Raw genomic sequence first — 14,280 nt, 5'->3', positions numbered from 1 at the left:
ATATTATGACAAGCCTATGTAATTAGGGGTCTTAGGCTACTTGTAGTGGAATTAGGGGACAAAGCACTAACTTTGGCTAGACTTTTTAGGAGTGAGTCTCGGAATAATAAAAAAAAAAATTAAAAAAGAAGAGAGAAGAATTATTTCGATAATATGCATAGTTTAACTAGATATAGGGCTTTTATCATCTGAGTTTAAACTAACAGTGTGGAGGAGAGTATAGATGAGCTGTGTGTTGTCAGTCCCTGGAATCCTCTTTATCTAGAGGGGGAGGCGAAGCAGCTTCTCTTATGTGAATGAAGATGATTTCCATTTCCATTTTTCCCTGAGGATTTGGAAGGGTTGCGTGGAGAAGATGATGCTGATCTTCTGTGTGAGGTATTGGTATTGGGAGTGGCTTCCACTAGATGTAGATCTTGCAGGGTTTGCTGTAATTCTTTCGACGACCTGCAGGTGTATTTGGAGCCCTGGTATGCAAATTGAATGGAGAATGGAAAACCCCATTGGTAAATGATGTGAAGACTTTGTAACGCTAAAAGCTGGGGTTTCATTGCACATTGTTTGGTTATTGTTAATTGGGAAATATCAACAAATAATTTGTGTTTGTGTCCCTGAAAAGTTGTCATTTTTTTTCCCAGGCTGCAGCCAGTAATTGTTCCTTTGTACGATAAAAATGAAATTTTGCGATTTTATCTCGTGGTGGGTCGTCTGCTTTTTTGGGCGTAGGGGTTTGGTGAATTCTATCCATTTCTAAACATTCTATTGGCAAAGCCGTTTGGAGTTCATGAAATAAGGCTGTTATGGTAGATTGCAAATCCATTAATGTCTCTGGAATGCCACTAATGCGAAGGTTGGAGCATCTGGCTCTGTTCTCATAATCTTCCAATCTAGATTGTAAGGTTAAATTTTCCTCTTTAAGATTTTCCATTTCAGCCATGTAATCTTGTGCAGAATTCTTAATCTCATCCACAAGTTCTAACACTTCTGTGCAGTTACCCAGCTCCCTTATTTCTTTTGTGAGGCTGTATATGCTCAGATGTCTGCCTCAGAGCTTTATGAAGCATTCATTCAAACTGCTTTAGTAAAGCTGGGGGAGCAGGAGAGTCTTGTGAAAAGCCCTGTGAGAGGCATAATTTTGAGTGTGACTCACCTGGGGAGTCTGGCGGTATAAGCTTTTGTTTGTGGGAGCACGCTGAGATGTTGGAGGAGGAAGGGACCGGCACCATTTTAGCCACAGCCCACACCTGTGCTTCCTTAATGGAGGAACTTTTTGTTTTGGTGCGGGTGCCTCCCAGCACCATATTTTGCGGTCCAAACTAAGCTTCTGGGTCTCTGGTGTTAGCGGGTGAGGAACAGGTGGGTCTGAAGCCTGCGAACTCAATGTATATGGCAGCTTTTCTCCTTACACAGAGCTGAGCTCTAACAGTGCATGTCCGTCCTGTCAGAGTCCGCGCATGCGCCCCCCGGCGGAGCTCTTTTTCACCTGACTATCTTGACTACTGGGTGCTGGGTGGCTGTGCTGCCCTATCTTGTTTGATGCAAGACTTATCTTTGGCTGAGGGCCTTGATTTAGCATATGTGCAGGATCAGGTAACGTCTGTTCATTCCAAGCAGCCATTGTACTGTTAATATTGTCACTAGGGATGAGCCCTATGTTCGACTCAAACGTAAGTTCGAGTCGAACATCCGGAGTTCGCCGAACAGCGAACATTATGCGGTGTTTGCGGCAAATTCGGAAGCTGCGGAACACCGTTAAAGTCTATGGGACACTAACATGAAAAAACAAAAGTGCTCATTTTAAAGGCTTATATGCAAGTTATTGTTATAAAAAGTGTTTGGGGACACAGGTCCTGCCCCAGGGGACATGTATCAAAGCAAAAAAAAGTTTTAAAAATGGGAGTTTTTTCGGGAGCAGTGATTGTAATAATGCTTAAAGTGAAACAATAAAAATGAAATATTCCTTTAACAAGTTAATGACTGCGCTATAGCCAAATGACGGCTACAGCGCGGCTCGATAACTCTGGGAGGGCGTACATTGATGTTCTCCCAGAATTGCACTGTGGGGCATGCATCCGGGAATATCCTTGACCGCTGGGTCCTCTGGATCACAGTAAATGGCCGCTGACAGCGGCCGTTTACCACATGATCGCTCCGTCAAATGATGGAGCGATCACTTGTAAACAAACCGGCGACATGTCCGGTTCCTCTCTCCCCTCTCTGTACCGATCGGTACAGTGTGAGCAGAGAAGGGAGAGATCAGGTGCTGCAGCGCTGTGGGCTGGATGTGTAGCGCCCACAGCGCTGATATGTGACAATTCCTGCCTCATCCAGCCATCCATCCATCCATGCTCAGCCATCCCATCTATCTCCATCCATAATCAGCCATACCCAGTCATACCCAGCAATACCCAGCCATACTCAGTCATACTCAACCATACCCAGCCGTATCCAGCCATGCCAAGCTGCACTGAGCCGTACCCAGCCGTACTCAGCTGTACCCAGCCGTACTCAGCTGTTCCCAGCCATCCCAGCCATATCCAGCCTTACCCAGCCATACCCAGCCATACTGAGCCGTACCCCGCTCTACTCAGCCGTACCCAGTCGTACTCAGCCATACCCAGCTATCCCAGCCGTACCCAGCCGTACTCAGCCGTACCCAGCCGTACTCAGCCATACTCATTCATGCTTAGTCATCCCATCCATACTCAGCCATACTCAGCCGTACTCAGCCGTACTCAGCCGTACCCGGCCGTACTCAGCCACACTCATTTATGTTCAGTCATCCCATCCATACTCAGCCATTCCCATTCATGGCTCATCCATCCCCATTCATGCTCATCCATGCCACATTCATGCCACTACAGTGCCTCACAAAAGTGTAATAGGTAGTCAAATTAGATTTGAAACTTATGCCCCTAGAACACCCAATGGTGCTCCCTGTATGTTGAGCCTCTCTATGTGGCCAGGCTGTGTAAAAGTCTCCCACATTTGGTATCGCCGTACTCAGAAGGAGTAGGAGAATCTATTTTGGGGTGTAATTTTTGGTATGTACATGCTATGTGTTAGAAATATTGTACAACTTTGTGTAAAAAAAATGTGTTTTCATTTTCTTTAGACATTTTCCAAAAACTTGTAGAAAAAAATAACATGTTCAAAAGACTCATAGATTATACACTGGGTTGTTTTCTTTCCAAAATGGGGTCATTTTTGGGGCGTTTCCATTGTCCTGGTGCTCCAGGGCCTGCAAAAGTGTAAGAGGTAGTCAAGAAAGTATATGTGTAATTTATGCTCCAAGAACACCTGATGGTGCTCCCTGCATGTTGCATCTCTGTATGTGGCCATGCTGTATAAAAGTCTCACATATGTTGTATTGCCATACTCAGGAGGAGTAGTAGAATGTGTTTTGGGGTGTAATTTGTGCTGTGCATATGCTGTGTGTGAGAAATAACCTGCTAATATAACAATTTTGTGAAAAAAAACGGCCGTTTTTTCGGGAGCAGTGATTTTAATAATGCTTAAAGTGAAACAATAAAAGTGTAATATCCCTTTAAATTTCGTACCTGAGGGGTGTCTATAGTATGCCTGTAAAGTGGCGCATGTTTCCTGTGTTTAGAACAGTCTGACAGCAAAATGACATTTCAAAGGAAAAAAAGTCATTCAAAACTACTCGCGGCTATTAATGCATTGCCGGTCTGACAATACACATAGAAGTTCATTGATAAAAACGGCATGGGAATTCCCCACAGGGGAACCCCGAACCAAAATTTAAAAAAAAAATGACGTGGGGGGTCCCCCTAAATTCCATACCAGGCCCTTCAGGTCTGGTATGGATATTAAGGGGAACCCCGGCCAAAATTTAAAAAAAAAAATGACGTGGGGGGGTCCCCCTAAATTTCATACCAGGCCTTTCAGGTCTGGTATGGATTTTAAGGGGAACCCCGCGCCAAAATAAAAAAAAAAATGGCGTGGGATCCCCCCAAAAATCCATACCAGACCCTTACCCGAGCACGCAACCTGGCAGGCCACAGGAAAAGGGGGGACAAGAGAGCGCCCCCCCTCCTGAACCGCATCAGGCCACATGCCCTCAACATTGGGAGGGTGCTTTGGGGTAGCCCCCCAAAACACCTTGTCCCCATGTTGATGAGGACAAGGGCCTCATCCCCACAACCCTGGCCGGTGGTTGTGGGGGTCTGCGGGCGGGGGGCTTATCGGAATCTGGAAGCCCCCTTTAACAAGGGGACCCTCAGATCCCGGCCCTCTCTCCTGTGTGAAATGGTAAGGGGGTACAAAAGTACCCCTAACATTTCACTAAAAAACTGTCAAAAATGTTAAAAATGACAAGAGACAGTTTTTGACAATTCCTTTATTTAAATGCTTCTTCTTTCTTCTATCTTCTATCTTCCTTCAGTTTCTTCCTCCATCTTCTTCTTCTTCTGGTTCTTCTGGCTCTTCCTCTGGTGTTCTCGTCCATCTTCTATCTTCCTTCGGTCTCTTCCTCCATCTTCTTCTTCTGGTTCTTCTGGCTCTTCTGGTTCTTCCCCCTGTGATCTCGTCCAGCTTCTCCTCCGCGGCATCTTCTTCCCTTCTTCTGCTCGGGCCGCTCCGCATCCATGGCATGGAGGGAGGCTCCCGCTCTTCTCTTCATCTTCTTCTCTTCTTCATCTTCTTCTCCGGGCTGCTCCGCATCCATGGTGGCATGGAGGGAGGCTCCCGCTGTGTTCTCCTCTTCTGACGGTTCTTAAATAATGGGGGGCGGGGCCACCTGGTGACCCCGCCCCCCCTCTGAGGCACGGTGACTTGACGGGACTTGCTTGTGACGTCACGGGGAATGCCACAGGGAAGTCCCGTCATGTCCCCGTGCGTCAGAGGGGGGCAGGGTCACCAGGTGGCCCCGCCCCCCCATTATTTAAGAACCTTCAGAAGAGGAGAAGCGTCACACAGCGGGAGCCTCCCTCCATGCCACCTAGATGCGGAGTGGCCCGGAGAAGAAGATGAAGAAGAGAAGAAGATGAAGAAGAGAAGAAGATGAAGAGAAGAGCGGGAGCCTCCCTCCATGCCATGGATGCGGAGCGGCCTGAGGAGAAGGGAAGAAGACGCCGCGGAGGAGATGCTGGACGAGAACACCGGAGGAAGAACCAGAAGAGCCAGAAGAACCAGAAGAAGAAGATGGAGGAAGAAACCGAAGGAAGCATTTAAATAAAGGAATTGTCAAAAACCGTCTCTTGTCATTTTTAACATTTTTGACAGTTTTTTAGTGAAATAGTAGGGGTACCGTACCCCCTTACCATTTCACACAGGGGGGAGGGCCGGGATCTGGGGTCCCCTTGTTAAAAGGGGCTTCCAGATTCCGATAAGCCCCCCGCCCGCAGACCCCCACAACCACCGGTCAGGGTTGTGGGGATGAGGCCCTTGTCCTCATCAACATGGGGACAAGGTGTTTTGGGGGGCTACCCCAAAGCACCCTCCCAGTGTTGAGGGCATGTGGCCTGGTACGGTTCAGAAGGGGGGGCGCTCTCTCGTCCCCCCTCTTTTCCTGCAGCCTGCCAGGTTGCGTGCTGGGATAAGGGTCTGGTATATATTTTTTGGGGGACCCCACGCCGTTTTTTTTTAAAATTTTGGCGCGGGGTTCCCCTTAATATTCATACCAGACCTGAAGGGCCTGGTATGGAATTTAGGGGAACCCCCCACGTCATTTTTTTTTTTTAATTTTGGCCGGGGTTCCCCTTAATATCCATACCAGGCCTAAAGGGCCTGGTATGGAATTTAGGGGGACCCCCACGTCATTTTTCTTTTTTTTAATTTTGGTTCGGGGTTCCCCTGTGGGGAAATCCCATGCCGTTTTTATCAATGAACTTCTATGTGTATTGTCGGACCGGCAATGCATTAATAGCCACGAGTAGTTTAAATTACTTTTTTTCCCTTGAAATGTCATTTTGCTGTCAGACTGTTCTAAACACGGGAAACATGCGCCCCTTTACAGGCATACTATAGACACCCCCCCCAGGTACGAAATTTAAAGGGATATTACACTTTTATTGTTTCACTTTAAGCATTATTAAAATCACTGCTCCCGAAAAAACGGCCATTTTTAAAACTTTTTTTTGCATTGATACATGTCCCCTGGGGCAGGACCCAGGTCCCCAAACACTTTTTATGACAATACCATGCATATAAGCCTTTAAAATTAGCACTTTTGATTTCTCCCATAGACTTTTAAAGGGTGTTCTGTGGCATTCGAATTTGCCGCGAACACCCTAAATTGTTCGCTGTTCGGCGAACTTGCGAACAGCCGATGTTCGAGTCAAACATGAGTTCGACTCGAACTCGAAGCTCATCCCTAGTGGTCAAGTGGTTAAATATCGTGCCTGGGGGGTGTCCTTAGTATTCCTTTAAAGTGGCACATTTTTCCCGTGTTTAGAACAGTACCACAGCAAAATTACATTTCTAAAAAAAAAATAATAATTTAAAACTGATCGCGGCTGTAATAAATTGTCGGGTCTCGGCAATGTAGATAAAACTCATTGGAAAAAAAATGCATGGGTTCCCCCCTCAGTCCATAACCAGGCCCTTTGGGTCTGCTATGAATATTAAGGTGAACCCCGAACCAAAAATAAAAAAAAAAATTGCGTGGGGGTTCCCCAAAATCAATACCAGGCCCTTCAGGTCAGGCATGGATATTAAGGGGAAATGGCATAGGGGTTCCCCAAAAATCATGGATTTTAAGGGGAACCCTGCGCCAAAAGTTTTTTAAGAATGACATAGGGGCCCCCCCAATATCCATACCAGACCCTTATCTGAGCAGGCAACCTGCCAGGCCGCAGGAAAAGAGGGGGGACAAGAGAGCGGCTCCCCCCTCCTGAACCATATCAGGCCACATGCTTTCAACATGGGGAGGATGCTTTGGAGTAGCCCCCCAAAGCACCTTGTTGATGGGAACAAGGGCCTCATCCGCACAACCCTTGCCTGGTGGTTGTGGGGGGCTGCGGGCAGGGGGCTTATCGGAATCTAGAAGCCCCTTTTAACAAGGGAAACCCCAGATCCCACCCCCCCATGTGAATTGGAAATGGGTACATTGTACCCCTGCCAATTCACAAAAAAAGTGTCAAAAATAGTAAAAATCACAAGAGACACTTTGGGACACCTGTTACCAATTCACATGGGGGGGAGGGATCTGGGGACAAGGTGCTTTGTGGGGGCTACTCCAAAGCATCCTCCCTATGTTGAGGGCATGTGGTCTGGTACAGTTCAGGGGGGGTGCTCTCTCGTCCCCCCCTCTTTTCCTGTGGCCTGCCAGGTTGCGTGCTCGGATAAGGGTCTGGTATGGATTTTGGGGCGACCCCTACGCCATTTAAAAAAAAAATTGGCACAGGGTTCCCCTTAATATCCACACCAGACCTGAAGGGCCTGGTATGGATTTTGGGGGGACCACCACGCAATTTAAAAAAAAAAAATTGGGTTTGGGGTTCCCCTTTATATTCATACCAGACCCAAGGGGCCTGGTAATGGACTCGGGGGGGGGGGGGGGGGAACCCATGCCGTTTTTTTCAATGAGTTTTATCTATATTGTCGGGACCCGACAATTCATTATAGCCGCGATCAGTTTTAAATGACTTTTTTGCTGTGGTATTGATCTAAACACGGGAAAACTGCACCACAAGCATACTATAGACACCCCCAGGCATGATATTTAAAGGCATATTTCATTTTTATTGTTTCATTTTAAGCATTATTAAAATCAGTGCTACTGAAAAGACGGCCAATTTTAAAACTTTTTTTTGCATTGATACATGTCCCCTGGTTCAGGACTTGAATCCTCAAACACTTTTTATGGCAATAACTTGAATATAAGCCTTTAAAATTAGCACTTTTAATTTTCCTTAACTGTCACTATCTATACTCTTACTGTGCCATTGAGTGTATTTGAACTCTGTACCATGCCAACGTTTCAATAAAAGAACATTTTGGTTTGTAAAAAAATAAAATAATTTTAAGTTCAAGTAACACATTGTTATTACAGCAATTTTATTACGATGTGAATACAATTATATGTTTTATACTTTTTTTGTTTCTGATTTTTTTTTTTTTATTCATAATTCAGGTTTCATATTCTCAGGTAGATACACACCCCAGACTTTGCATGAAGGTAACTATATTTATGTTTCTGAAAAAAACAACATAGGTAAAAAATACAAAATACAAAAAATGTAAAAAACTATTGGATCCTTATTTCTTTGTCATTAAATAATTCATAATGTACATTGTGCATTTTGTGACTGTATAATATACTGTATTTTATAAGTGATAGTATTCTGGACTCTGCGCATGACCATTCAGTGCTGTTTCCCCCTTTCAAAGGGAACCGACTACTTAAATCAACCCCTTTGTTTTAATGTGTGTAGTATTTTAGAACTACAGATGAGCTTTGGCATCGTTCAAACTCATTTCTACTCAAACTCCGAACTTGTGCTTTTTTTTTCTTTTTTTTTTTTTAATCCAGTGACCTGTGGACTGAGTGATTTCCACCAGCAGGAATGACCAGGTCCACAGCTTATTGGAGTAAAAAAATTGGAGTATGACTTTGGAGTTCAGATAGAGATGACTTCAGAGGAGGTTGATGCTCATCTCTAGTGGGGACACTTAGCAGATACCTCATGGTTTTAGTTTTAGCCCTTTGAAGCAGCCATTTAACTTGAGATGTAGCACACAGAACAGCACAGCAGTTACCATTCTTAATGTACTTTTCAATTAATATATTTCAAATAATGCTTCAGATCTCTTCACTATTACATAGCACGGAGTGGGGGAGAATTCTGCTATCATCTCCTATTTTCCACATTAATTAATAAATGTGTCCTACATGGCACCTTGTTGCTACAACCAATATATTTAAACACGGCAGAGCACTGCAGTTGTCAGTTTTAATGTGCTTTGGCACGGCATCAGTGTCAGAAAGTGCTTTGATTGCTCACCATTACAAAGCCGGAGGGAGAAGTTGTGAATTCTGCAATCACAAATTATTCCCGGGAACATTTTATAATTGCATCACTCACAGCAGTTGGCAGCCACAAGTTCTTTTTTTTTTTTTTAATTCTATATTTTATTTTTCAACAATTATTTACATATAGACAAACACAATTCAATTGCATGTGTATAACAAAGTATATTTTTATCTTTGAAAATTCTATTTTTGGCAGATATATAGAGTCTTGAAATTTCACGTTTCTTATATTTTATACATTACAACATTTATATACGTTTTACCTTCACGTCCATCCTATACACAGATATAATAAAAGCGAACAAACAAAAAAAAAAAGACAAATCCTTCCCTTAATTATCCTGCCTGTTCCCCCTTCACAAGTGCACAGCCATACCCTAGTACTGGCAAAAAGAGACCATTGTATCCATTTTTTAATTGAATTTCTGCTCTTTACCTAACATGGTTACGGTGGCTTTTTCCATAGCATATATGTTGGCTATTTTTTTAAGCCACAACGAGATCAAGGGGGATGATTCCTGCTTCCATAGAGCTGGAATAGAGGCCTTAGCTGCGTATAGAAGATGAGCGATCAATGAGTTTTTGTATTTACGCATTGAAAAGATCTGAAAGATGAAGATATCTGAGTGGATCAGCCACAAGTTCTTAACAGGCTAACTGTGCTCAAGGATACATCATTAAAACTGGAGTAACTCCCAGATACATATACTTAACCAAAAAAACTAAGCATAGCCTAAAGGGTTGGCCAAAAAGAGAAAACTAATCATGGATATAGTCACAACAGTGAGTGTGAACTCAAAAAAAAACATATTTGCTCATTAGTATAAAAAAATATATATATATATTGCCTTCAATAAGTAGTGGTTATCATCAGTTAACACAAAAAAAAATCCATAAGCAGAAACACACATTTAGACAATACATATTATTTGAAAATGGTGGAATCAATGTTCAAAAAAGATAAATAATTCACAGTAGCGCATTAACAATTCCAAACCTTATGTGTTATAGAACAGACTATGTCACCCAATGTTCAATTTATAGTAGCATACAGATAAAAGAGTTGGGAGCCTGGTCCCCAGCCAGGTGCTCACCAAAAGAACTAGGGGGCAATTGGACTATCTCGGTACAATACACTACTAATCTTTCATAGTAGCATACAATCGTGTTCTAACACCTCCAAAGTATATACATATAAACAAAAAATAAAAATAATCACAAAAAGTCCATGAAGACATGGATATATAGCATGTGGGTTAATAGTCCGTTTGTGAAATCTTCATATTAAGCACATCCAGCCAATGATCCCCCACTAGTTTATTCTTTATTTATAAATAAATAAAGAAATAAAATAAAAAAACTAGTGGGTATGATGCACTATTGGAGGCATTTTTTGTCTCTTCTATGCATGTATAATGAGATGAATCCTGCAGATCAAGGTCCTAGTGGAAAGTGATATAAACATATAAGGTGCTTTTGCCTTCTCATGAGAGGGAGAGGCATATGGATCTGGTGAGTGCATTTGCATAGGGGAGACAGTCTCACTTGATCACTTTGGTGGTGGATCGGTGGTGAATATTTTCTTGCTATTGAACAAACAGCGGTGGGATGACTGGCTAGATGTGCTTAATATGAAGATTTCATGAATGGACTACGAAACCACATGCTATATATTGAATTCTTCATGGAATTTTTGTGATTATTTTTTATTTTTGTTTATATGTATATACTTTGGAGGCCTTTGCAGATGACACCAAGCTATGCAGTGGAATAACGTCCTTACAGGATGTCTCCAACTTACAAACCGACCTCAATGCACTGTTTAATTGGGCAACTATATGGAAAATGAGGTTTAATGTTAATACATGTAAAGTTATGCACTTGGGGGCTAAGAATATGCATGCCTCATACATACTAGGGGGAGTACAACTGGAGGAATCCATAGTGGAGAAGGATCTGGGGGTTTTGGTAGATCATAAGCTTAATAATAGCATCATTAATGCCAAGCTGCGGTTTCCAAAGTGAGCAAAGTCCTTTCTTGTAGAGAGGTATGGACTCCAGAGAGAGAGTTATCATTTTGCCCCTGTACATAATATAACTGGGTACTAACATTTATATGTAAAGTTGATCCAGGGAATATCTGATTGCCTCTTGGGGGATCAGGAAGGAATTTTTTCCACTGCTGTACCAAATTGGATCATGCTTTGCTGGGGTTTTTTGCCTACCTCTGGATCAACTGTGGGTGAAGGATTGTGTATATGGGATTATATGATTTTTTTATTTTTTTATTGGTTGAACTAGATAGACTTGTGTCTCTTTTCATCCTGACTAACTATGTAACTATGACTAACTATGTAAGAACACAAATGTATGCTACTATAAATTGAACATTGGGTAACAGTGTGTTCTGTACTACATAAGGTTTGACATTTTTAATGCGCTACTGTGAATTATTTATCTTTTTTGAACATTGATAAGAATTCCATAATTTTCCAAAAAGACATATACTGTAAGTAGCAGCAAGATTTATAAATACTGATTTAGGTTGTTTGAGCACAGTGGAATACACAATTTTTATATCAATATAAATTACGTATTGCATGAAACAAAACCTTTAGCCAGCCATACATGGATTAAAATTCAGACAGTTAAGCTGGGACTGGACAAATTCCAATCCATGTATGGGCAGGCTGATTGTACTCATGGTGGAAGGAAAGAAAATCAAGTAATCTATGGCCTGCCTTGCAGCACTAACAAATTTCAAATGCTAATTAAAACGTATTGTGGATGTATTTAACTCTTCTGCCTCGGCACAGCCAAAAATAATTAAATTGATCGTTATTATTTTTATAGACGTTACAAAATCACAAATTAAAGTTCATAAAAAACCCACTTGGATACAAATACAATGTACTGCAGCAGTCAACTAATACTATAAAGAATCTTATATACACTATATTGTCAAAAGTATTGGGACACCTGCCTTTACACACACATGAACTTTAATGGCATCCCAGTCTTAGTCCATAGGGTTCAGTATTGAGTTGACCCACCCTTTGCAGCTATAACAGCTTCAACTCTTCTGGGAAGGCTGCCCAGAAGGTTTAGGAGTGTGTGGATTAGCAGTGTGTGTATGGGAATGTTTGACCATTCTTCCAGAAGCGCATTTATAAGGTCAGGCACTGGTGTTGGACGAGAAGGCCTGGCTCGCAGTCTCTGCTCTAATTCATCCCAAAAGTGTTCTATCAGGTTGAGGTCAGGACCCCAAACTCGCTCATCCATGTCTTTATGGACTTTGCTTTGTGCACTTTCAGTGATATTCTCTTTTGGACAATTCAATATATGAATTTTTTATATTTATGATATACCTTGCACTACTGGCACGCTATTCATTTATTATAAGGATTTTTTTTTTTTGCATTTTAAGCACATATAATTTTGCACTGTTGTATTTATACATGATTGTTACTATATATACTATATAAGATTCTTAGTAGTATTAGTTGAGCGCTGCACTACATTGTATTTATATCCAAGTGAGTGTTGTCATCTCTTAATTTAATAAATAAAACATTTGGACTCAACTTGAAGATCTGTGGTGTGTTGGCAAATATCTTCAGTGCAATGAAAACGAGACAGGGTCTCCAATGCTGCGTACACACGATCGGAATTTCCAACAACAAATGTTCGATGGGAGCTTGTTGTCGGAAATTCCGACCGTGTGTAGGCTCCATCAGACATTATTTGTCAGAATTTCTGACAACAAAAATTTGAGAGCTGGTTCTCAAATTTTGCGACAAGAAAATCCGTTGTAGAAAATTCCGATCGTGTGTACACAATTCCAACGCACAAAATTCCACGCATGCGCGGAATCAAGCAGAAGAGCCGCACTGGCTATTGAACTTCATCTTTCTCTGCTCGTCGTACGTTTTGTACGTCACCGCGTTCTTGACATTCAGAATTTCTGACAACATTTGTGTGAACGTGTGTATGCAGTACAAGTTTGAGCCAACATGTGTCGGAAATAAATCCAGGATTTTGTTGTCGGTATAGCCGATCGTGTGTACGCGACATTACACTTCCTTCTCTATCCACAACTAGAGGAAATGTTTTGGCTGAACTGTAATTATGGTAATCTTCCAAACATAACCTCAGACTAAAATGCAATGTCTGGGGGTGGGGAGTAGATAGTATTATTACATTTTCCTCAGCTTCCGTCTATGGTGCCAAGGCAAGAGGGACATTATCCTCCTTCTGGCCAAAACTGGAGGAGAATATATGTTCTCACAAACTTCACTGAGAAGATGCTCTGAGCACTGTGCTGCAGGGCCCTCTTGCAGGATTTGGAATACTTAGCATTTTTTTCACTAAAAGGAAGAATTGCTTTCCAGTGAGTGTGAGGCAGGGCCCGCTGATTGCAATGTCAAATTTAATGAGGATTGAGGCATCTGCCAAGAATCTGTCTTGCATCAATATAATTTGAGCATTTAATTTATGTAGAAACTATTTTAGATGTGGCATCTATGAAACTACAGGTATAGATATTTATCTTCGTAGTATCTAAGTAATATGTTACTTAAACTCCTGGCTCTTTTATACTCTTCATTGAGAATCTGTCATTTTGTTGTTTCTGGGGGAATACACAATGTTACCCACCTTTGCAGTTTTCCATCACTGCTCTGTTGGAGCCCTTGGTAGATATCAGGCTCTTCATGATGGTATGGAACAGCATGTGATCTCTTTCCATAATGCAATGTTTGATCCTAAGCACCCAATTTCCATAGTTAACCCTGTGTAAGCTTTAATACCATCTGACATGGAACTTGCAAAGGGATTGAACTCTTGGGTCTGAGAAAAGGAGGGCATAGAAGTGAGTGTAAGTGATGCATCATTTTAGTTTACTATAAACACTCATTTAAATTATCCGTATTGTTTATTATCAGCCTTATTATTTTCTTGCCTCTTTTATTACAGAATAAGGCAAGTCTAATTCAATGAACATGCTAACTGCTTACCAATGTTGTCTAACGTGATAAACGTTTTACTAATAAATGATATGCACGTTTTGGCTTAAACATTTTCTAAATTGCTTTGGTCATTAATCATGGGAAACTATTTATCTTGTAGCATTTTAATAAATTTGCATGGAATTACCTTTCCTTTGTGTGTATTAAAACCCAATATACTATACAATCAATTTGTTAAGCCAAAGACAATGCTTCTCATACCTTTTATTTTTTATTTTTACAATTATGTAATACAGGAATTTGTCCTAGTTGCAA

At 41.8% G+C, this 14,280-nt stretch overlaps 1 protein-coding gene across 2 annotated transcripts in view; it reads left to right on the top strand.

Annotated features, from left to right (window-relative positions):
• IL17REL (interleukin 17 receptor E like) overlaps positions 1-14,280 on the top strand; it is a 190,558-nt gene that overhangs the window by 107,484 nt on the left and 68,794 nt on the right. For both annotated transcript variants that reach the window (XM_073619733.1, XM_073619732.1), the window contains exon 11: positions 8,099-8,143. In XM_073619733.1, coding sequence (XP_073475834.1) covers positions 8,099-8,143 — 45 coding nt within the window. The remainder of the gene's footprint in view (positions 1-8,098; positions 8,144-14,280) is intronic.

This window comes from Aquarana catesbeiana, linkage group LG03, assembly GCF_042186555.1.
Source record: "Aquarana catesbeiana isolate 2022-GZ linkage group LG03, ASM4218655v1, whole genome shotgun sequence".
NCBI lineage: Eukaryota > Metazoa > Chordata > Amphibia > Anura > Ranidae > Aquarana > Aquarana catesbeiana.
This window is presented reverse-complemented; position numbering and strand designations above follow the sequence as displayed.